Source organism: Anabrus simplex, chromosome 3 (genome assembly GCF_040414725.1).
Source record: "Anabrus simplex isolate iqAnaSimp1 chromosome 3, ASM4041472v1, whole genome shotgun sequence".
NCBI classification, from domain to species: domain Eukaryota; kingdom Metazoa; phylum Arthropoda; class Insecta; order Orthoptera; family Tettigoniidae; genus Anabrus; species Anabrus simplex.
In genome coordinates this window covers 295,424,088-295,447,812 of record NC_090267.1, presented here as the reverse complement: position 1 = coordinate 295,447,812, position 23,725 = coordinate 295,424,088, and the positions used below count along the sequence as shown (strand labels likewise).

At 37.0% G+C, this 23,725-nt stretch overlaps 1 protein-coding gene across 1 annotated transcript in view; it reads right to left on the bottom strand.

Annotated features, from left to right (window-relative positions):
- The window catches only part of LOC136866781 (histone-lysine N-methyltransferase 2C-like), an 811,555-nt gene that overhangs the window by 14,802 nt on the left and 773,028 nt on the right, over positions 1-23,725 (bottom strand). The window contains 4 exon segments of the mRNA XM_067143888.2: positions 6,451-6,633; positions 13,325-13,454; positions 15,055-15,349; positions 15,453-15,744. Coding sequence (XP_066999989.2) covers positions 6,451-6,633; positions 13,325-13,454; positions 15,055-15,349; positions 15,453-15,744 — 900 coding nt within the window.

Below are 23,725 nucleotides of genomic sequence, written 5' to 3'. Positions count from 1 at the left end.
GGAAAGGACAGCATAGAAGTACAACAACAACAACAACAACAACAACAACAACAACAACAACAACTAGATGTACGGAACAAAAAAATAGAAAAGTATGGCAGGAAAATCAGTACAGAGAAAAGCAAGACTATGGTGATGTCGAGAGAGGAAAGGCAAGGAAAACTGGAAGTCAGAGCCTGGAAATTGTGGACAGCTTTAAATACCTAGGAAGTGAATTAATGCAAAATGCTAGGGTGGACATGGAGATAGCAGGAGGATACAGCAGAGTAATGCATTCTACCAAAGTGTAAGAAAATTTGTTCGGAGCAAAGAAGTACCAAGGAAAAGTAAAGAGATAATGTACAAAATGTACTATGTACCCATAGGTGAGACTTGGACTTAGACTAGCAGGCAAGAGAGTAGATTCAAGCTAGTGAGATGAAATTCCTAAGAAGTATGATAGGAAAGACAGATTGAGAAATGAAAATGTTAGGAAGGAAGTTGGAATATTCAGAGAATGGCAGAAACCTGCACTGTTAAAAAGGCGTTTATAGGGAAACTTGATGGAAGAAGGAGGAGAGGAAGACCCAGGAAAAGATGGATTGATGATGTTGAGGATGACCTTAGAAAGGAGTTAAACGTTGGAGACGAAAAGCTGAGGACCGAGATGAATGGAGGCAGGTGATAAAGGAGGCCAAGGACCTACAAGGACTGTAGCGCCGACCAGTAAGTAAATAAGTAAGTAAGTAAGTAAGTAAGTAAGTAAGTTGGAATAGGAAAGCTAAATGGGAGAGTTGAAAAGAATAAATTAATGTGGTTTGGACATGTCAAGAGGATGGAAGAGAATAGAATTCCTAGACAGATGCTGGAGGCAAAGTGCAAGGGCAAGAGAGCAAGAGGAAGACCTAGAAGAAGATGGATAGAATCAGTGAAGAGCGGCATAAGAAGATGAAATTTAGACTGGGACAAGATCGTGGAAGAGGAATGATGGAAGGAAAGAGGAATATGGAGAAGTACCATAAATACTCCGACCCGGCAGGAGCTGGATAAGGGGAAATGATGAGGATGATGATGAGAAGTAGACTACAGGAATGGAGACTTTTATCAATGTGATACTGTGTAGGAGGGATACTAACTGGAAGGTGATCGGGGATTATTTACATGAAACTATGTGAGAAACTGGGAATCAGATTTGTAGATTCAAATGAATGGGTATGAGATAGGGATCTGCGCTCGGATGGACTTCATTCGAACAGCAATGGTATGTATAAATCAGGAGGGTCGAAAATAATTATAGGGAGGTCTATACAGGGAAATGGGGTTGGCTAGGGAGAGGTGATGAGAGACAGGGAGCTTGAAGTCACACAATGATGATAAAGTTGTCAGTGGTAAACTGTACAATTACTGTAAAGAAAGAAATAAAATTATGAAAAGTAATAGATATATATTTACCAGAAAATGTAAAATGAGTTGAATCATGGTTAAGAAGTGATATTAAGGATGCAGAAATTTTTCTTCATGAACTGGAGTGTTTATCATGAAGACAGGATTTGAAAGGAGGGTTGAAGAAAAATCTGTAAGCTGATGATGATCGTATCCAAGTATCCTCAAATGTTGAAAGCATTCCAGTATGAAGTAGTCACAACAGCTTTATCACTGACTATAATGGAGTCTTCAAGTTGGGTTTCCACAGGGCAGTTTGGACACTGAAATAGATGCTCAAGATCTTGACTTGCATCAGTCACAATCAGCATTCTGTGTATGACCTCATCTTTTGAGTGTACCCTTGGTTCATCAAAGTAGTTGTGGGCTTGTTAGTATGTTTATTGATTAGCTTATTTATAAACCACACCAAGGGACAACAAAAACATTGAAACAAGAAGACTTCCAGCTCAAGACTGTTTTGACGATCACCATCTCATAGTTTTTAACTTTCATCATGCCTTTTAAGAAAAAACTAGTGACTAGGAGGATATCAAAATAATTTCATACAATTTTGTAAGAAGTTCAACTGTCAATACGGATCTAACATGAGATTCATACTCTGTAATGGAAATGCCATCCAGGCAAGAAAGGAAGCTAATTTCTACTGTAACACAAAAGTGAAATTAGCAAAAATAGGTAAAGACATAACCTTTCCTAAGAGATGTCTTAATAATGATGTGACACCTAAATTTCTAAAATTCACTAAAAAGATGCACAGGAACACCACAAGAACTAGATTCACTCAATTACAGACAGATAAGATTTGGATATGGGAGATCAAGTTTTTAAATAAGAAAAAGTTAATTTTGATCAACAGACTTTACAAGGCCCACTTGGAAATTACCACACTTTTAGCCCCATCAGAATGGAATTCACTATAAAAACACACCACAAATAAGCTAGAGAACACACTATCCAGTAAGCAAAATACACTGGACAAAAATTGGAACTCACTCATAAACTCAACAAAACACAGAACACAAAAAACTTTGTCAATCTAATCAACACAACTGAAACCAACATTGAATCCAAAGGTTTTCATCCACCAGTTATGAACTTGAGTAAAGTAAGTCTTAGCAAGGACGACCTTGAAATTCTGAGTAGTGGACCGAAACACAATTGGCCCACCATCTCCAAACATGATAGTTTAATTACTACTTTAGTAGAAACAGAAATGGCCATCAACAAATTACCCTTAGATAAACAGGAAGAAATAAAATACGTTATAAAAAACAAACTTTTATCTTATCATAAACAAGTATTTAATCACAACACAGACCGATCCACTAATGTGAAAGTTAAAAACCTTAAAGAAAAACTAAAAGTTAATGATCTGATGGCAACTAATATCAGATAAAGGGAATGCAATAGTAATCATGGAGAGGAATGATTATATTAATAAAATACATTCTGGCATAGGGATGTGGCAACCCCATCACCCAGTGGGAAACCACTGCAATCAGCTGCCCGAGTATTGGCGGGAAAACCATAACGATTGCAGGGTATGGAGGAAATGCCTACTCCCAGTCCTGAACAACTAGGATGAACTTGTAGCGGAGATTGTTGCCTAACACCATTGTCTATCCTGAATGTGAATCAATAATATATACAATGCGTACAAGAAGAATTTTTTCTGTCACATATCAAGATTACCATACACCAGGATTTTGAATAAAACTATTTGATTACTTTTTGAAAAATAAAATCAATAATAATTGGTTCAAAGAAGTTCAGGATGATTTGGAGGAATTGGGTATAACTCGGCAACAAATCAAAGACAGAAAAGAGAAGAGGATTTTGAAGAACAAAATCATAAGTCTCAAACTAAAAACAGTCGAACGGAAACAATATGCTATATCGGACACACAAAGGGCTTCCAGGTCGGAGAGGATGAGAAAGTTCTGGGAGAAGAAAAAGAAGAAATTAACTCAAATTTAAGTGCTCCAATGTGGGCGTAAAATATGTAAATAATAAATAAATAAATAATAAAATACATTCGTTTTTCACGGAAAACAATTTTGGCGTAATTAAGGAACCCATAAATAAGTTGCAAAAAGAATTAATAGTCAAAAATAGTATTTTCCTTACCTGTAGTGAAATCATTACCAAATCGTTATAAGGCTAACACCCCTATACAACCAATTATCAACTTTAGGGGCAGTCCGACATAGAAATTATCTCAATTTATTCAAGATTTCCTTAGTACACATTATCGCTACCAAGTGAATACCACGATAAAGAAATCCATAAAACTTTGCAGAAGAATAAAACATATGAAGGTACCAGAACAGTACAAGATTTTTTTTTTTGCTATTGGCTTTACGTCGTGCCGACATTGATAGGTCTTATGCCTAGGAATGGGAAGGAAGCGGCTGTGGCCTTAATTAAGGTACAGCCCCAGCATTTGCCTGGTGTGAAAATGGGAAACCACGGAAAACCATCTTCAGGGCTGCCGACAGTGGGGTTCGAACCCACTATCTCCCGAAGTACAAGATGCTTTCATTTAATGTCGTCAATATGTACACCAATATCCCCGTTAAAACCACTATAAATTTGATACGGAATAATTTAACCAAATTCAGTAAATTAAGCCTTGGTGAAATAGATGAGTTCATAGGCTTATTAAAATTCTATAATTATTATAATAATTATTTCGTTTTTGAGAAAAAATCTACCAGCAGACAGGTTTGCTAAAGGGAGCACAGTCCTTGAGTATTTTGGTGAATATGTACGTGGACCACTTAGAACACACAAATATCATAGATAAGATCAAAGCTATAAAATACTGGACATGATACGTCGACAATATCCTAGCCATTTAAAGATAAAAATTTCATTGTTCCGTATTGAAAAGTATCACAGTTAAAATTGAAATAATAAATAAAGAGGTTCAACCGATTCAATACAAAAGAATAAGAAATGCAGTGATTACATTCTTATTTAATAATAAGTAGAAGTGGTACCGGTTTCGACCCTAGTCAGGTCATCATCAGCCAATTAAAACTTGAAAAACAATGCATAGGAAAAAGAAAATAAAAGATCGAGTTCACTCCAGATCAGCAGAAGAGGTGAAATAAATGACGGGGGTAGACACTGTAAAATTCAGAAGTTAAATGTAAGTCACTTAAAAGGAACTTAAAAGAAAATAGTGCGTAACTTTCTGAGCGGTAGTGTGGCACACGTAGTGTTAGGCAAAGTCTTACAATGTTTATGAAAAGCGGAGAACGGTAAATGAGTTAGCTTGTATACTCTGTCAGGCACAAAGTCATAACACGATCGAACACATATGAAGATCCATAATCTTGCTAAAGCTGAAGATGAGTAGATCAACTGAAGTAACTTGCAAGCTCCCGGTGATCAGCGTGATATATTCAATATCAGGCACGGTGGTTTTAAAGGCCAACGTAAAATGAAGAATAGCTTAAAGAATCAGTGTTTAATTCGGCTGCGGGAATGTAAGTATATATAGATACATATAATATAATTCAATATAATTGAATAAGTAATTGTGATCCTGTAGAATTTTTGGAACAGTTGACGTGAAAAAACAAATGTGAAGAGAAAAAAATATAGTAAAAAGCACAATACCGGAAACAAATGAAAACATAAATGCACAGTGCGCTATTATTTAAAATGTAAAAAATCCAGGTTGTGATTGAAGTAATCGAAGTTGGCATAAGGCAAGAGTTAAATTTGAATGAGAAGAACTGAAATGAAGGTGGATCTTTTTTTTTCTTTTTTTGTGAAAAGAAAAGATAGGATAAAATAATAGAGGAAGAGGAATAGTGGAATAAGAGAAGAATAAAAGAGATTCTCTACTACTGTAGAGTGCGTTTAAGTTGCCCGTTGAGGGCCAAGTCAATGAATGATCCCACTGGTGTCTGGTTGGCCATTTTTGTTCTGTACTTAACACATCTCTTCAACACGTACTAAATGTACGTAAAACGACCTAATAGGTTGAAAGTCGGTTTCGATTACAATGCCGTCGTGAAAATCCAATATTCATTGACTTGGCCCTCAACGGGCAACTTATTACAGTGTGATGGTAGTAGTACCAGACCTGTAGTTTAGATCCTTTCCAACAGAACAAAGATGGCCTAGGCCACCATAGCTCAATTGGTAGAGCAAAGGACGCGAAATCGGGAGGTTGTGGGTTCGGATCCCACTGGTGTCTGGTTGGCCATTTTTGTTCTGTACTTAACACCTCTTCAATACGTACTAAATGTACATAACACGACCTAATAGGTTGAAAGTCGGTTTCGATTACAATGCAGTTGTGAAAATTCAATATTCTTAAACCAGGAATACATTCAGGTGTTTTCTTTAATTTTTTTTTATTGTAACACAGGAAGTTGATTACAAGGCCAAATAGTAAAGCATTAGGTGTGAGAGATAACCAGAAGTAGTATAACAAATAATGTTAAAGCTAATAATTCAATTTGTAGCCCAATGAAGTAATTGTGTAAACCTTTCTAAATTCTGCATTTTCTAAATACAACTGTTAAAGGTTAACTTCCCAGTTTTATCATAATTTGTGTTTGACCAAATGGAAGATTTTCCTTATTCTCACATATAGATTAACTTGTGGAGATCTTAACAAAAAATGTTCCACCTTTACAATACCGTAATTGTCTTTATTAATAAGACTACATTAAACTATATCGGTAATACACGTTTTGTCCCTCTTTTGGGACATGTTCAGTCACACATAAAATCATTGAAAATATGGTAAGGGCCCACAATAAAATTAGTGAATAAAAGGTCTATGAATCTTGTGACGCGGCGCATTGGCGTCTTGTCAAATCTTGAGTCATAAAATAACAAACATGAATACGATGTGAATCATAAAGCCCAGTCATTGCAGGGGTTAAAATATAGTTGCACGCATGGAATCCACAATGTAATACAACATGAGTGGCTATGCAATATCGATACATTATCACCAAGATTTACAAAATGCCACAAGAGCACACAATTTATACTTACTTCTTCTCCTCTTGAGATTCGCCTCTTGGCAAAAATAATAATTCTTAGATCACGTTCTACTTCAACAATTTCAGCCACACAGTTAGGATTGCATGAATGGTTTATATACCGCGCTAATCCACCAGAGAGAGTAGCATCCACTACTCGTTCTTCATCAAGCCGGAACATGTAAATCCCACGATTCTGTTGAAATAAAATATAAAATCATTAACTGACACATAATTTTGTAGAAATGATCAAGATAAGCACACATGGTTTATGACTCAGTAATCTGTCTTAATGGAAAGACTCAAATGAGGAGATGATCCACAGGTACCAAAAAACATGGTCCATGGCAAAAAAAGAAGGTAGAAGACAAATGCAGAAGCAAACATAACTATTTCATCACAAAGCTCCAATTAAGGACTCTACCTAAGAATGTTATTACTCTCGATAACTAATGCTAGACCCCCTCCCCTTCATTTCTCCAATACGTCCTTCTTTGGCTGACTTTTGTTCTCTTTAAACCAAAATGCCTTCCTGAGTGGGTCCACTGGTAGAGTGCTAGCTTTCTGAGCTCAAGTTGGCTCCTGGCTCAGTCTAGAGGTACTTGAAAGTAGCACTATGAAAATGTTGTAAAGTTTGGGCTGGGAAGACTTGGGAGAAAGGAGACGTGCTGCTTGACTAAGTTCCGAGTTAAGAATGAATTATTTTAACCATGATGGTCAACTAATTATGTCCATATCGACTTCAACTTAATTTTTACATTCAATATATAAAACTTTATTCCACCCTCTCAATACTTAACAATTCTTACTAACTAATGCTAGAACTCCTCCCTTTCATTTCACTTCTGAACTGTCAGTGGAGAGATGGCATGGAATGACATAAGTAGACGAATAAGCTTGAGTGGTGTTTTTAAACGCCGGCCCCGTGATGTAGGGGTAGTGTGCCTGCCTCTTACCCAGAGGCCCTGGGTTCGATTCCCAGCCAGGTCAGGGATTTTTACTTGTATCCGAGGTCCACTCAGCCTATGTGATCACAACTGAGGAGCTAATTGATAGCGAGAAGGCGGTCCAGGTCTAGAGAGCCAAGAATAACGGCCGAGAGGATCCGTCGTGCTGACCACACGACACCTCATAATCTGCAGGCCTTCGGGCTGAGCAGCGGTCGCTTGGTAGGCCATGGCCCTTTGGGGCTGTTTGCGCCATGGGGTTTGGTTTGGTTTGGTTTGGTTTGGTTTGGTTTGGTTTGGTTTGGTTTGGTTTGGTTTGGTTTGGTGTTTTTAAAAGTAGGAATGGTCACAATACAGTAGAAGTCTGCTATGATGAGAACCCGTTATAACGGCAGTTTTTCCTGTCCCTTCAAAATTCATATATTAAACTGTGTGTTAACTTTTGCTTACAGTGAGAGCCCTATCACTGATGCATCTGTTATTACGAGCAATTAAGCGTGCGTGATTTTTTTCTGTTACTGATATTTATGCACCCTGGGATTATATTGCCTGCGATCGATCATCTTCAGTATAGTTTCCTTGCTATGACCTCTAGCAAGCTCTCTTTTCGACATTTTGAGGTGATGTCGGAGTCAATTAGTAATACCCATCGACTGCTGTTCCATGAAGAAAAATGGAAATGAAAGAGGAGAACATGTTTTCGTAATAAATGCATAAATAACATGTCCAACAGCAGTCGTTAATTCATTAAAAATAAGGGCTGAAGTAAACTATTGTTTAATTTTAATGTTAAATACTGCAATTATGTAAGAATGGGATACACCTCAAGATATGACAGAGTGCATAATTGATTTCAGAGGTTAGTTTTATGTTTTCTTGTGTCTGGTTAAATTTTGGAAAGGCTGTTATCATGTAAATTTATAGCGAGAAGGTTGTCATTTTTTTTACTGGCACTTGAAGTATGTTTTCATGATGCATATAGTGTTGTTTTGTTTTGTAATTTTAACTTTTCTCAGAGCACTGGAGCTCCATAGATCTAATAATAACCATTTCTGAAGTTATGCGATAATAGTATGTAGGAATAAAGCAATAACACTCTCCAATCCACCTTATTTTCCCTACCATTAATAACTGAATTCTCATGGTTGCACATGCCACTCCGTTGGGTGACAAAGGTCAGAGAAATTCCACTGTCTGTCGTGCAATGCACAGTATGCTGAGAAAGGAATGGGCACCGCGCTGCTCTCTAGGGACACCTTATGTGAACAAGCGATAGAATACAACAGCGAATGGTAGCGCCAGTTTCGTGCGGCAGCCTAAACTTGAGAGGCATGGACATACTACCACGTCACCCCATGAGCCGTCTTGACCTTGGTTCGCTTCACTTTTGAAATGCCAGAAATGCAAGCAAAATCAGTATGAACTTGTGCCGCTTTATTACATGACCCCAACATAACTTTGATACAGTCTGTTCTATCTTGACCAATATTTATGTAGTTTGGGAAAATGTGTTAAGCCTATTCACATCAATAAGCCTAAGAAAGTTTTCATGTCAGCACAATTGATATTAGTCCACTGAGTGAATCTACTCCGCTAGAATTTAGTCCCGCAGGAGTTCTTTTACGTGCCAATAAATCTACCAACACAAGGCTGACATATTTGAGCATCTTAAAATACCACCAGACTGAGCCAGGATCAAAACTGCCAAGTTGAGGTCAGAAGGCCAGCGCCTCAACTGTCTGAGCCACTCAGCCCGACACAAAGCATAGTTTTTTGGATTATTATATGTAAATTTAACATATTTATCGATCTTTTTTGGTTCTGGTAACAAGTTTGATTACTGTTTGTCTGTGAACTTTCTACTTATCTTATTTATAATGTTTATACTAAAACCATTGTAATGAGCCTGTTTACGAATAAATGAAAGTTCTTTATCAAGTTCAGGTATTGAAAGGGATACCCTATCGATGAAGCTATAATATGCTGATCTTTTCTCCGCCTCTGGATGTTTAGGCACAAAGTTCACTTTAGATCAAAAGGTTAGTAGTAAAATATTCATGGTGACAACCCCCCCCACTCATGGTTACAGGTCACAATTGCAAATTTTTTTTTTTTTTTTTTTTTTTTGCTAGGGGCTTTACGTCGCACCGACACAGATAGGTCTTATGGCGACGATGGGATAGGAAAAGCCTAGGAGTTGGAAGGAAGCGGCCGTGGCCTTAATTAAGGTACAGCCCCAGCATTTGCCTGGTGTGAAAATGGGAAACGACGGAAAACCATTTTCAGGGCTGCCGATAGTGGGATTTGAACCTACTATCTCCCGGATGCAAGCTCACAGCTGCGCGCCTCTACACGCATGGCCAACTCGTCCGGTCAATTGCAAAATATCAACTTCATAATCACCATTCAATTATGTTTTCCTACAAAGAAATACTATGAGTCTCATCAATTTAGAGATCTACTAATGAGTTTTTCAAGAGCACACTGCCATAAAAAGACATATTTTACTCATGTTTTATTGATCACGGTGTGTAAGTGTATACGAAGACATTTTAGATAAACATTATGACAAACTGTCACATTTTACATAAGTTTTTAAAGTTTGTAGTTAGTAATTGTTTTCAAGCCCCTTCTTTCACTCCCTGCCCCCCCCCCCCCACAACCAATCATTACCTTTTTCCAATATTTTTTAAGTAGTCAAGTATTTTTTGATATCACCTTGAGAAGACTATGTCTTTTCACTTTTAATGTTTCTGCTTAGACAAAGATAGCTGATGATGTTTATAATAAAATGAAACATGTGCTACTACTTATATGTTAACTTGCTTAAGGCACACACACAACATACTGAATTTGCTCGCATATAACTCACCACCGCGTGCATCTTGCACCCTGTTTTTAACATATAAAACTGCAGGAATAAAATACCCGCACATAACTCGCATTAATTTCTGACGTTATACAAAGACAAAGGGTACATACATGAAATAAAGTTTGGGGATTTTGTGGACGCACCCACATTAAATATCGGGACTGTACCAATAGCTGTAACGGTACTTTGCACGCAACAGTACAAGAAGAAGCTGCATTTCTTTCTACCTGCGGAACGGTTGAGGCTAGCTGTTGTAACAAAAATACCTAATGCCTGTTGCTCACGGTAAAATTTTCTGTCAAATTTATTGTAGAATAATTTAATTTTATAAAATTTCTGTTGCTCACGGTCAAATTCAAGTTTTATAAAACCTTTGATAACTTTTCATAAAATAGGACATGTTCTATTCCATAAAATTAATTTTACGAAACAAACCAATCAGCGAAGCTGACATCACGATGATGCTGGCGCTACATCGTGAGAAGATTGTGAGGCTCGATTGTAAACAAACACTTCTTTCTAAAATGGGAGGATCTGGGTGGACTAAGGAAGCTGTTTTTACTGGACGAATACCAGAAATATCCTTATTTGTACGAAGATAAAACACCACTTTACCACAACAGAAATGCAAGAAGAGAGGCAACCGCCAAATTCCTATATGTATGTTGGTCTTCTAACCTCAACTAATTTTCGACCAAGGACAGCAATCCTCTACCTTCTTCTCTTCTTCTGATCCAATCCCGAGTCCAGCATTTCCTGGGATTTCATTTCTTCCTTTTTACTACTGTACAATATATAATTGCAGCTAAAGCAGCAAGTTTTGCTTTGTTTGTTGGAGCCATACTCTCAAAAACACTGTAGGCTGAACAGCTGATTCCTGGTTTAAAAGTTTATCGATAGATGGCAGCACATGCGCATCTTAGTTCAGAAGTGAGTTCATAGATGGCCATCCTGATGCTTCCACGGATTTTATAAAATAATTTTACCGTGAGCAACACAACTTGATTTCACCAAATTTTTATAAAATTAATTGTACAACAAATTTTACGAAACATTTTACCGTGAGCAATAGGCATAACTCGCAAACCCTCGCCCCAAGGCTGCATTCCTAGCCAGTCAGTTACACTCAGCCATCTCTCTCACTCTTCCATTTTTGTCAATATGCTTATTGTTACCTGTCCGGCAGAGCTGATCACATGAACTGGGAGTGTTTCCCTGTCCAGGCAGTCAAGTGATCACAGTATTAGGTATTGTCCATCTGTTGTACTGTCGACAAGTACCAGTATTCTGTCTTCACGTTTCATTGTTGTTTCTCGCATAAGTTTTCTTGTGTAGGCCGATCTTCAAGTTATGGAGAAACGTGGGAGTTATACAGCTGGGTTTAAACTCAAAATAATAAAATAAGCTGAAGAACATAGTAACAAGAGCTGCTGGTTGAGAATTCAGTGTGACTGAGTTTAATGTTTGTTACAGCGTAAACAGAAAGCTATGCTAGAAACCACCAACCGAACAAGTAGTAATGCCTTCAGAGGGCTGAAAATTGGTTTCCTGAGCTGAAAGATGAGTTGTTTCATTACGTTACAGAGTTGCAAAATGATGACTTAGTATTTTGCACGAGATGCTACATTTCAAAGTGCGAACTACTGATTAAAGGGGGAATCAGGTGTTCGGATCTGAAAGTGAGCCAGGGTTGGATACGTAGATTCATGACACGAAAGGGATTGTGTCTGCGAAAGCAAACATCTCTCTGCCAGAGAATGCCAAACGATTTCAGCGACAAAATCATAGATTTTCATCACCATGTGATAGCATCGCGGAAGAAAAACAATGATCTCTTATTTGAAATTGGCAATGCACATCAAACCCCGATAAAATCCAACATTACATAAAATCAGCTTCATGGTCCGTATCACACTTCCACAATAAAGTATTTATTTATCTTCCACCTAGTCGATACAATGATTGCTTAAGGCAATTTTTAATGGTCAAAAGTGGTACATGTTTTGTATATTATCAACATCTTCAGCCACATAATGCTGTTTAGATGAAAAATATATAAATTGTCAAAGTAATGCTTTAGAGGAAGTGGCCTTAAAATTAATATAAGATTGACAACATTTTTAGTGACAATGAATAGGGTAAGTATACCAATTGTCTTGTTTCAAGAGCTTAATGCACCTTTTGCACATAAATTACCGCATACATCACGCACTGAAAATTTTTACACTTATTTATTGTTAAAAAAGTGGGAGTTATATGCAAGCAAATACGGTATTGTATCGATAAGGTGGAACAGTAATAATTACTATCAACTTGTTAAATCGCTGAAAGATGCAGATGCCTGTCCAATTCCTGGATTTTAATTTTGTCTTCGTTAGTAAGTGATGTTACAACTTTCCTCAGTATCTATAACTGGGCTACTACAACACATATACACCATGCTGGTCAATTTTACACAATTATGTTCCTAATTCGTAGGTAGTCTATCGTGTGACAAATATTCGCTACCCTTCAGATCACTCAACAAAGAATACATTTCTAACTTCTGAATGGAATGGGGTTTGTTGCGCACAACACTAAGAGAGTGCATGTCACAACATTTAACACGTACGAGGCTGATACAAATTAATATTGTAGGCACACTCCTTCATGGTGTTGCAATTTCTATTTGACAAAAAGTCAATACTTAATATATTTTTCTTTACACGATCACCATAATTTTTGTACAAACCCAAAACCATGATGTACTTTTTCCTTTACAACAATGAAACACTGAAGAAAAATGAGGGAAACTATTCAAGTAAGTATGGGACACTGTTCTAAGTTATAAATCCAGGTATTCTTCAATGATGCAAAACCTGAATGATACTAATAAATATTAAACTCACATCTTACTACTAAGCATCATAAATGTTTTATCAACTCAGAATTATAATTTAACATATCCCAAAATATTGTTTTGTACATCTGTTATATTATAAGAAAAATTAAGATAAATTTCAAATTAAACAAATGCTGTGAATGGTTGAAACCTACTAATAAATAATGATCCAAGAAATTAAATTCACCTTAGCCTCGTATTGTTTCTCTCTCAATTCAGAGAGTTCAGTTCGAATAACCTCTCCAATATACTCGATCACCATGGTGTGTCGTTCCAAATCTCGAGCTGCATACAAGCCTAAACCCTGTATTTTAGACCTGGAAAAGATAATAATGTAGGAAATACACACATGTACAGTAATCCTACAAATAATACAGTCACAAGAGCAAGAAAAAGTTACCTTTATCCATGACAAATATATATGTAAAAATTGTAAGAACAGGGTAAGGGAATAATATTTAACAATAAGACAATAATGTTGCATTACTCAATATATTACAATTCTTAGCGCTAATGCCCTGCAGTGTTACTTCATTTCATAAGACAACTAAGTTTAACCCCTTCAGTGACAGGTTCTTATGGAGTTCTTGTGCCAGAAAGGTGACATTTTTCAGAGGAAATGACTGTATTTCCTCATGTATTAGACCACCCGCTGGCTTACTGAGACAAACTTGTATGCAGAGATTTATTTACAACTTTTTCAACACAAGTTTTAGCATAAGAATTGGTCAATAATTAAGCAGAGAAATTGTTCCACCTAATCGATACTGTTTAAAGATGTGAGGGGGGAAAAGGGAGGTTAAGAACTTAGCTATGGCTATTTTGGTTAAAACTTATGGCTAATAAACATTTCTAAAAACATGTTATAATTGATGACTAGAAATGTCTTTGATCTTTTTGTGTTCCCGTAACATGGAATGTAGAAATATAAACTCGTCCCCTCCAACGTTTTCAAAGGTTCAACCTTTAAGTATCGATTAGGTGGAACAATTTCTCTACTTGATTATTGATTAATTTATCGATATGGATCATGAAGTGGACGGTTTGCAATAAGATACAGCCCCAGCATTTGCCTGGTGTGAAAATGAGAAACCACGGAAAACCCTCTTCAGGGCTGCCGACAGTGGGGTTCGAACCCACCGTCTCCCGAATGCAAACTCACAGCTGCGCGCCCTTAAATCGCGAAATGAACTCTGCAGATAAACAAGAATTTCTTGGGCAGTCATGTTACGGGCAAGAACATGCCACCCAAGAATTTATTGAGCGTGCCACTGAAGAAGTTAAATGTTGTTAACAGTTTAGTTACATGTGCTTCATATTGTCAACAAGAAAAAATGTTTTATGACTAAAGAAGAGAACTTCTGCTGAAGCCTTAAAATAATCTATATTTAAGACCAAATAAATGAATAAATGTAGGCATAAATATTACACTAAAATCAAACTGTGTTTAGTTTTTTTGTAAAGCTTTTCAAGCCTAGGAAGGCTTTAGCAGTAAGAATTTCTCCCATGAAAGGATTTGTAACCTTAACTTACAAGGACAGTCCAGTGTACAAACGAACTGATCCTCGTACTGCTATGGCAACATACTGTAGATGTAAGGTCAATTAAATTTCTGTATAAATAGATTTCTTACACTTAATAAAGATCATGGTTTCAGAGTCTGCAGCTTTCATAAACAATCTGCTACCTTTCCATGTTTATATGTATTACACACAATATATATGCCACTGAATTGTTCTCTGAATAATGATTGCATGAGATTAAAGGAAAGAAAACATGAAAAAGGAGTCAGAATATTAGCACTTTAGGCACATCTATCTCCAACTTATCACAGTATTTTCACTAGAGACACACTGGGGATTTAATGCCAAATTAAGAATTCCTTTCCACCATTCTTTTCTAAGAAAAATGAATTACCTGGCCAGATAAACATTGTTGCGCCACTCTTGCTTCATCTTCTTGTACTGTGAACTCTTGGAATGTACAAACTGTTTAGAGTAAGGACAAGCTGCTTCACCTGCCATTGTTGCAGTGGGTACAAATACAGGTCTAGAAGAGGAGCCGGTGCGTTGAGTATGAGGCCTTTTCCAGTTAAACTGGTTTCGCAGTTTGGGTTCCGTGCGGGCACATCCTGTTGGATTAACAGCCAAAGGCAACTCAAGCAAAGGGTTTCTCCCATATTTGAAGCGATAATCGGTTAATGTCTCCACTCCTATAAGATTAAAAAATTTTGACAACGTTTATCCCATACTTAATATCTTACTACATCACTATAAAAAACAACACAGCTCATGATGGACAACATGTATTTTTACCTGGCAAACTTTCCAGTACTCTTACAACGGCTGGTTCAGTAAGTCCAAAAAGATCTTCCCCAGATAGGAAACGTGGGAAGACCTGAACTCCACCAATTTCCCGGCGCAGCGCCGCCAGAGGTTCCAAGATGCGGGTCCATACAGCACGAGGTGAAGTATCCCGCAACTCAAGGTCATCTTGACATGGCTCCTGAACTAGTACTCGAAATTCTGGTCGTCCAGCGACATCATGGATTGAACAAACATACCGGCAGCGCTTATTTGGCACTCGCATGCTCCAATAAAACCGTACCTGAAAGTACACAGTATATGCCTGATCAAAACCAGGACCGCTATCAACTTCAGTTGAAGCTGTGGAAGGGTGTGACATAGTTTGATGATATATATCTTCTTCAATACAGATGAATGGCATCGGATAATCACAAGCTCCCATGCAATATAGGATGAGAAAACATACTAATATTTCATTAAATACATAAAAATAGGTAAAAATGTATTTTTTATAATCGTAAGTTTCCTAAACAACCATTTCTTAATTTTCCAATATCTGTAATTCTCAGTATTCTTCTACAGTCTCTTATACCTTGTTTCAAATTATTTCACATTATAAACAAAATCATAGATGATATAATCACTAATCATGATTGTGCCACTGTAGTTTGGGGTGAAGTCTGAGTTCGATAACAGACTACAGGTTTAAGATTGAAATTAATAACAATAACACACTTATTACAACAGAGGTACACAGTGGAAAACAAGCCCAGAGGGATCCGGGATGTAAAAGGGTGGTAGCAAACAGTACAATTAAAGGAAAGATAGTTTCGACGGTAATAATAACAACAACCTTTACTTCAAAATATATGTGCACATTACCGACCAGCGGGGTCTAAAAGAATCCATAAATAATTCCAATGGGAGTTTGAGACAAACTTCACACATGGTGTTGAGCCAAGATATAGTGTTAGTAGATAACAAAGGGTGATGAAAAGAAGTTTATTTAAATAGTTGATCTAGATCGCTACATATCCAGAGACTAGTGCCAAAATCATTTACAAAGAATAATCTACCAGGAGAATATATAGAGCAATGGAATAAAGAGTACGTAAGTTTAAGTAAACAAATAACTCTATTCAACAAAATCGACTGGAACATTAATCAACATGGTTAGACAGAGGTTACTAAATTCTTATACAAGTGTGTCTTAAATCTATGTACAATGATTCACACAAAATTTGAACAAGGTATGGGGTGGATAAGGGAAACCGAGAGACATGACCAGTAAGAAAAATTTTCTCGCTGGATGCACAAGGAATAACTCGAAACACGCGAAGATTTGAATTATGCTTAAAAGGTAGGAGTAGTTCGAATGCACTGAAAGTGTATGTCCAAGCATGCTTCAAAGATCCATAACCCATGAACACAGAATGGAATTTAGTGCTCTGTAACTTGGTGACTCTCCCAACTCCCTCACCATCCGAAGAAAGATGAATGAAAAGATATGTTACATAATGTGATCTCTATGTTTCACCTGAAGAACATCATTGGTCGATGGGAGCAGAGAACCAACTCTGTCTTATGTTATGCGCTCACACATCCAGTGGGGAACGGCCTTTTGTTCAATCTGGTGAGACAGGCCGGGTGTCGACTATTTATATGATTTCGGAGTTCATTCTAGAAGTTGCGAGACATAGAGCTGACGTCAGGGGAGTGGGAGAGTCAGCTGATTGTCCAAGATGGTGGTCAGTAAGTGCAAAACAAGGCCGGCAGAAGGTAGTGTAATATGAAGTGCCGGGGGTACACAAGGTAAGTTCGGAAAATCACAGCACAATTGTAAATTTCATTGTTAAGAATCATGACTCAATTCAAGTTGAATGGCTTCACAGTCCACCTAATGTAATCAACACTGAAAGGGATCTTTCAAATCATGATGTAACAGGATCATCATACCTAAAATTACAATAAGCTTGTGGTGGGGAATATGTAACTGATAATACAAGGAAGAACATCTGACATGTGCAGCACTGAGTCACTGTTGTTGTTGAAGATTCTCCAAAGGAGGAAATTTAGGGATAGGCACCAGCAGAAAGATGAATTAGACTATGATTGCTCAGACAGAATGCAGACAATAAGAACACCTGTACATAAGTCCAAACTAGGATTTTATGATAATGATGATATGACCATATCCCGATTCTCCTTAAATGTTGAAGTAGCTCCAGTATGAAGTGGCTATTATAGAATTGTCACTGACTGCGTCAAAATCTCCATGTTGGGTTTACACAGGGCAAATTGGGTAATGGTACACATTCCAGATCTTGAAAAGCACCGCAGTCATCATTTTGTGTATAGCCTTTTTTTTTTTTTTTTTTTTTTTTTTTTTTTTTTTTTTTTTTTTTTTTTTAAAAGGGTGGCCCCAGTTCTTGCCATATTAACCCATGGAGATCCACACAATGATATATCACTGTTTTGTATATACGATATATCGTTGTTTGGGTAGCACACTTTTCTATACGAGTTAGTATAACTTGGGCCGTTAGATGGCAACCTCTTATCTTTCGAGTTCATAGAGAAGGGTCAATAGATTTTAACTACGCCGCTAGATAGTGCATAAATTGATTTGTTATCATGCAGTGAATTTCTGAAGTCCATGTTCATCTATGACGTATGATCTCCATGCCGCACGAGTAAAATGGCGACTAGCAGGAAAAGTGACTTTGTTGATGATGATGAACTAGCTCTATATCTTAATAATTTAAGTGAAGAGGTGATGAAGTCTCAAATGAGGAATTCATTCGTCCAACAAGTGAGGAAGGGGTAAGTATTACTGGGAATGAATACGGCAATTTTTCTGTAAACACTCGACCACGTGCTCGTTGTCCGAGTGTAAACAGTGAAAGTGGTAATGACTGTGAGAGTGACAGTACTGATGAAGATGTTGGCTGTAACAACATTCAACAGCAACAATTTCCTGTTTTCCGTGAAATTCAGTTAGGTCAAGATACAAAATACCAACTCTAACCTGGTTATTATGAGACTCCTGGCCCGAGACATGCCCCTTCCTCAGACACAAAACCTATAGCGTATTGTTATTTGTATTTCACAGCTCAATTATGGAACCTCATAACTACAGAGACAAACAGATATGCTGATCAGTTTATGAGAAGTCATATCTTGTCACCACATGCCAGAGCATAGCAGTGGCGCCTGGTTACATTCACTGAAATGGCTTTCATTGCTGTTTTGTTGAACCGAGCATATTTTCTTATAGGGTCAAAAACTCCCATTATATTACATGGTTTGGAAATATGTTCTCATGAAACATATTCCAATTGATCTTGAGATTCTTTCATCTTGTGAACAATGATAAACTTTCACCACCTGGTCACCCTGACTACAACCAATGTGCTAGATTCGATCCCATTGTTGAACATGCCAATCGTTCATTCCGATACCATTGTAAATAACTCTTGAACTACTCAAGATAAAAAATGTGAAACTTTACATGTTTATTCACCTGAAATAGGACATTTCAAAGAAGTAATCAATATTTTTCAGTGAGGTGAATTTTCTGATTTTTTTCTGTTTTGTTTCTGATTTTTAATTTGTGGTGGTGTAAAACTGTTTAGATTTTTTTTTTTTTCAAAATACCCAAGAGCATTTTTTTAATGTTATAATTCAGTTCAGCAGTAAGAGTATCTTCTTGTTAACATTCATTAAACATTTCAAGTGATAGTGATAATATTTGTGAACTAGTATATAGCCCAGAGAGTGAGAACCTGCAAATTCCTCTAAATCTGTCTGGCACTCTTGGCATACTGTGAGCACCCAGGCCTGGCACTAAGAGGCTTAAGCATTCTCCAGGGTGGCCATGGTTGCGAGACATGGGTTGGAGTCCCATGTTTGGCTTATTCCAGTTTGGTAGTGCCAACTATTGCCGCCAGTACTGTGTAACTTTACGGCGACATTTGAATGCTACATCTGGGTAATGAAATAAAATATTAACTTGAAATAAATATAAATAACAAACTTGGGCACCACCTGCAAAATATTTTCAGGAATAATTGACTCTGGAGAGCATGAATGAACTCCTTTTCCCAAGGAGACAGTTATCAGGCTGACAAGACTTCAAACTTGCTTCATTATCTTACCTCCTACTGTTTAACCCTGAAAATAATTTTGGATAGCATGCCAGGCTTTTTCTTACTTCACCAATACAAGATTTACTACAAGTTTCACTATATGATTTTACTAACAAAACAAAACAAAACAAAACAAAACAAAACAAAACAAAACAAAACAAAACAAAACAAAACAAAACAAAACAAAACAAAACAAAAAAAACAAAACAAAACAAAACAAAACAAAACAAAACAAAACAAAACAAAACACCAATTATCATCACGTGATGAGACCAACTCATTTTGCCACTTAAAAAACTAAACATCCACAAACATCCATTATTTACAAAGAAGAAAAAAGACTGTACATTGTTCTGAAGGCCATGCTTCAAATTAATGGTATCCTACAGATAAGACGACTGTCCATTCTTAACCTTACGTACATTAGCAGAATAGCATCATCACCATGGAATCTATTTATCCTAGGTTATAACTGTATGTTAAAACAAACCCGGCCACCTCGCTATACTTTGTTAATCAAACAACTTCACTATGTAAAAGAAAAACCAACAACTTCTGTGGACTAGATGCAAGACAAATGATATGTCAAATCAATCAAAGAACGACCAAGCGCTTAACACTTGGCCTACAATTTCATCTAGCAATAATCAGTTATGTGCACAATTACACATTATCTCCAGATTACACCTACAGAGAGCATTTCCTTGGAGAGGAATAATAATAATAATAATAATAATAATAATAATAATAATAATAATAATAATAATAATAATAATGTAATTTGCTTTACGTCCCACTAACTACTCTTTTACGGTTTTTGGAGCCGCCGAGGTGCCGGAATTTAGTCCCACAGGAGTTCTTTTACGTGCCAGTAAATCTACCGACACGAGGCTGACGTATTTGAGCACCTTCAAATACCACCGGACTGAGCCAGGATCGAACCTGCCAAGTTGGGGTCAGAAGGCCAGGGCCTGAGCCACTCAGCCCGGCACCTTGGAGAGGAATAATCTAAGAGTCTGACTTACAAAAGAACACTATATAGCGCCTTCCACCGACTGCTACCGGGAACTTGCAATTATCGAGTAATGCACTAGTCATGACCTTGTAATGTACAGTAATGCAACCCTAAAGAACTCATACAACAAAGACTTCATAATGGTAATAGTCATCAATAGCAACCACAATGGTCATGAACTGTAACAGTAATCTACTTAACTTAAAATGAATACAAGATTTATTGCTCCACCTTCTCAATACTTAAAATCATTTAACGTTTATCAAAACATTACAATATGATAGTGTCAGGTACTAGTTTCGATCCGTTTTTTGGACCATCATCAGCCTAGCCAAAATTACAAGCAAAAGACATAATCTAAAATGATATGGATGAACAAGAGGATGGATGGTGATGGAATGACATACAAGTAAAACCTTATACATAAATTACACTGAATATAACCAAACTATGTTAAAATTAACAGATGAACAAAATCATTGTGATGTCGCTTAAAATTTCTTGATGCCAAACTCTTAGGTTGACGGTTGAACTCATGTTGCACACTTAAATTCTAGTGAAATCTTAAGTTTCTGGAAAGTTCTGAGAGCGAGTTCCACTATGGCACAGAGGGAAATGTCCAATATGACCAATGTAAACTTGACGAATTGAGAAAGCTGGACTTGTTCTATGAACAACTGCTGTGTTTAAAGGAAGTCTCAATTCAGTCGGAACCCAAAGAACCTGAAGAACAAAATTAGAATTGACTCGAAAAATCTAATAGAGAAAGTAGAAAGGGAGGGAGGAGGTTAAAATAACGAGTACTCACCTTGTGTTTCTTTTGGAAACAAGCTGCTGGAAGGAGTGCAACAGGCTGAGTGAGTGTCACGCAGCGTAGATCAGCAAGAGAGGAGAGAAGAGAGAGGGATGCGGAGGGGAAGTGTGCAACACGAGTTCAACCGTCAACCTAAGAGTTTGGCATCAAGAAATTTTAAGCGACATCACATCTGTTAATTTTAACATATTTTTATGTATAAGGTTTTACGTGTATGTCATTCCATCACCATCCATCCTCTTGTTCATCCATATCATTTTAGATTATGTCTTTTGCTTGTAATTTTGGCTAGGCTGATCATGGTCCAAAAAACGGATCAAAACTAGTACCTGACACGATCATATTGTAATGTTTTGATAAACGTTAAATGATTTTAAGTATTGAGAAGGTGGAGCAATAAATCTTGTATTCATTTTAAGGTAAGTCTTAACTCAATACGGTAAGCTTGCTGCACGTGCCTGTCATGTCTGCATAAGTCCACTGGAAGCAACGCTCCAACTGCAACATATTCAAGTGTCTCTTAGTCAACACAACCTCATTCAAAATCGGAGCTTTCAGAATGGTTATCAAGCTGCCGATCTGCAAATAGCGATCCTGCATGTTCATCCACACTGATGAAACAATCTTCAGCATACACTTCCCGGCCATATCCCGGGTTTCTAAACCACTTGTTGCAACACTTTTAACCGACTTCAACCGTCTCTACCGGTACAGTCACTGTTTCCTTACTGTATTTCACTGCTAGGCCATGTGCACAGACTCTTATCCAAACAGGGATTTATACAAAATATAACGATGCACATATGAAGCATTCCCCCACTACAAATTCATCCTACAAGTAATGTTCGTACATCTTAATTTAAAAAATTCACACGATATTCACTACTTTATATCACAAATTATTTACAAAAATTTCCTAACTTAAAATCGGTGATTGTGCCTTTTTTGATATAAGTTGGTCTGAAGCATCCAGAAACAACACGACATGCTTCATTCAAGGCAGTATCCACATATATATAATTTTTTTTTTTGGTATGCACAGAGTAGTCCAGACAGCACTTAAGAAAGAGCTTCCCACGGCATACTCTGGGCAATGTTCTGACCATGAGAACACCACTGGTCCAATTACAATATATATGTAGTAGAGTGACTAACTTTCTTGATACTGAGTAACCTCAAGTTCTTCAGACGATTCTATAATGTTACAGAAATGAAGGAAATTGAATGTAATTAAATGTAACATATTACACTATATGAAGGTGTGATTCTTTAGTACTTTTAAAATATATACAATAAAACCTTGTGAAGACCTTTCTGCAGGGAAAAAGAACGTGTTAAGTGAGAAAACATACTACTGAATACACGAATAAAACCATCTGACAGGGATGAGTAAACATTCAGTATTAGTTTATTTTCTGGGTTGAACCGTGTTGTTGTTGCCTGTACATCATGTACAGTTTGCTGACATTTCGAACACATTGCAGTATTCTTTGTTAAGGCGACTGAAATATCTCTACTCAATCCGAGCTAGTCAGTCTCCCAGGTAGCAGTAGTGTGACAAAGAATACTGCAATGTATTTGAAACGTCGGCAAACTGTACGTGATGTACAGACAACAACAACAACAACAACAACAACAACAACAACAACAACAACAAAAACACGGTTCAACCCGTAACATAAACTAAATAATTCTTCACACCGTGGAAGCTTCACCTCTAAGAAACATTCAGTATGTTTTTTCCAACAAGCGTGTATTTTCTGTTGTGTATGTACGCGTACACTTAAAGATTATAGGCTATCTACTGTTTCTAAAGATGAGATTAAAGTATTAAAAAGGCATAAAAAAGAAAAGAACAAATATGAAAACCTTTTCCACTGGAGTTTATTAAATAAAAGTGTATTAAAAGATGTGTAAAACACCAGACAAATATGAAAACATTTGCATTGGCGCCCAAAAAGTATCAACGTATCATTGCAGATCGCACTCTTCCTAAAGCCCTATATTTTCCTATTCTGAGGCCAGAATTCAAATCTCCCTCAGTCAGTACACTGAAACTACCAGCTACTAGCACTGCATGTCATATTTTCAAGAAATGTCATTCAAAATTTAACACTAAAGCATTGTAATCTCTTACAAGACGTTATGGATGGATGTCATGTTTTCAAGAAATGCCGTTCAAATTTTAACATTGAAGATTTAAGAAAACAAACATCTTTTGCAAGAAGGGATGGCCAATTTTATGTAAATAATGTGTATATTTTATGTTTAGTGTATTCGCAAACAGTTCTTAAAGGACATGGGT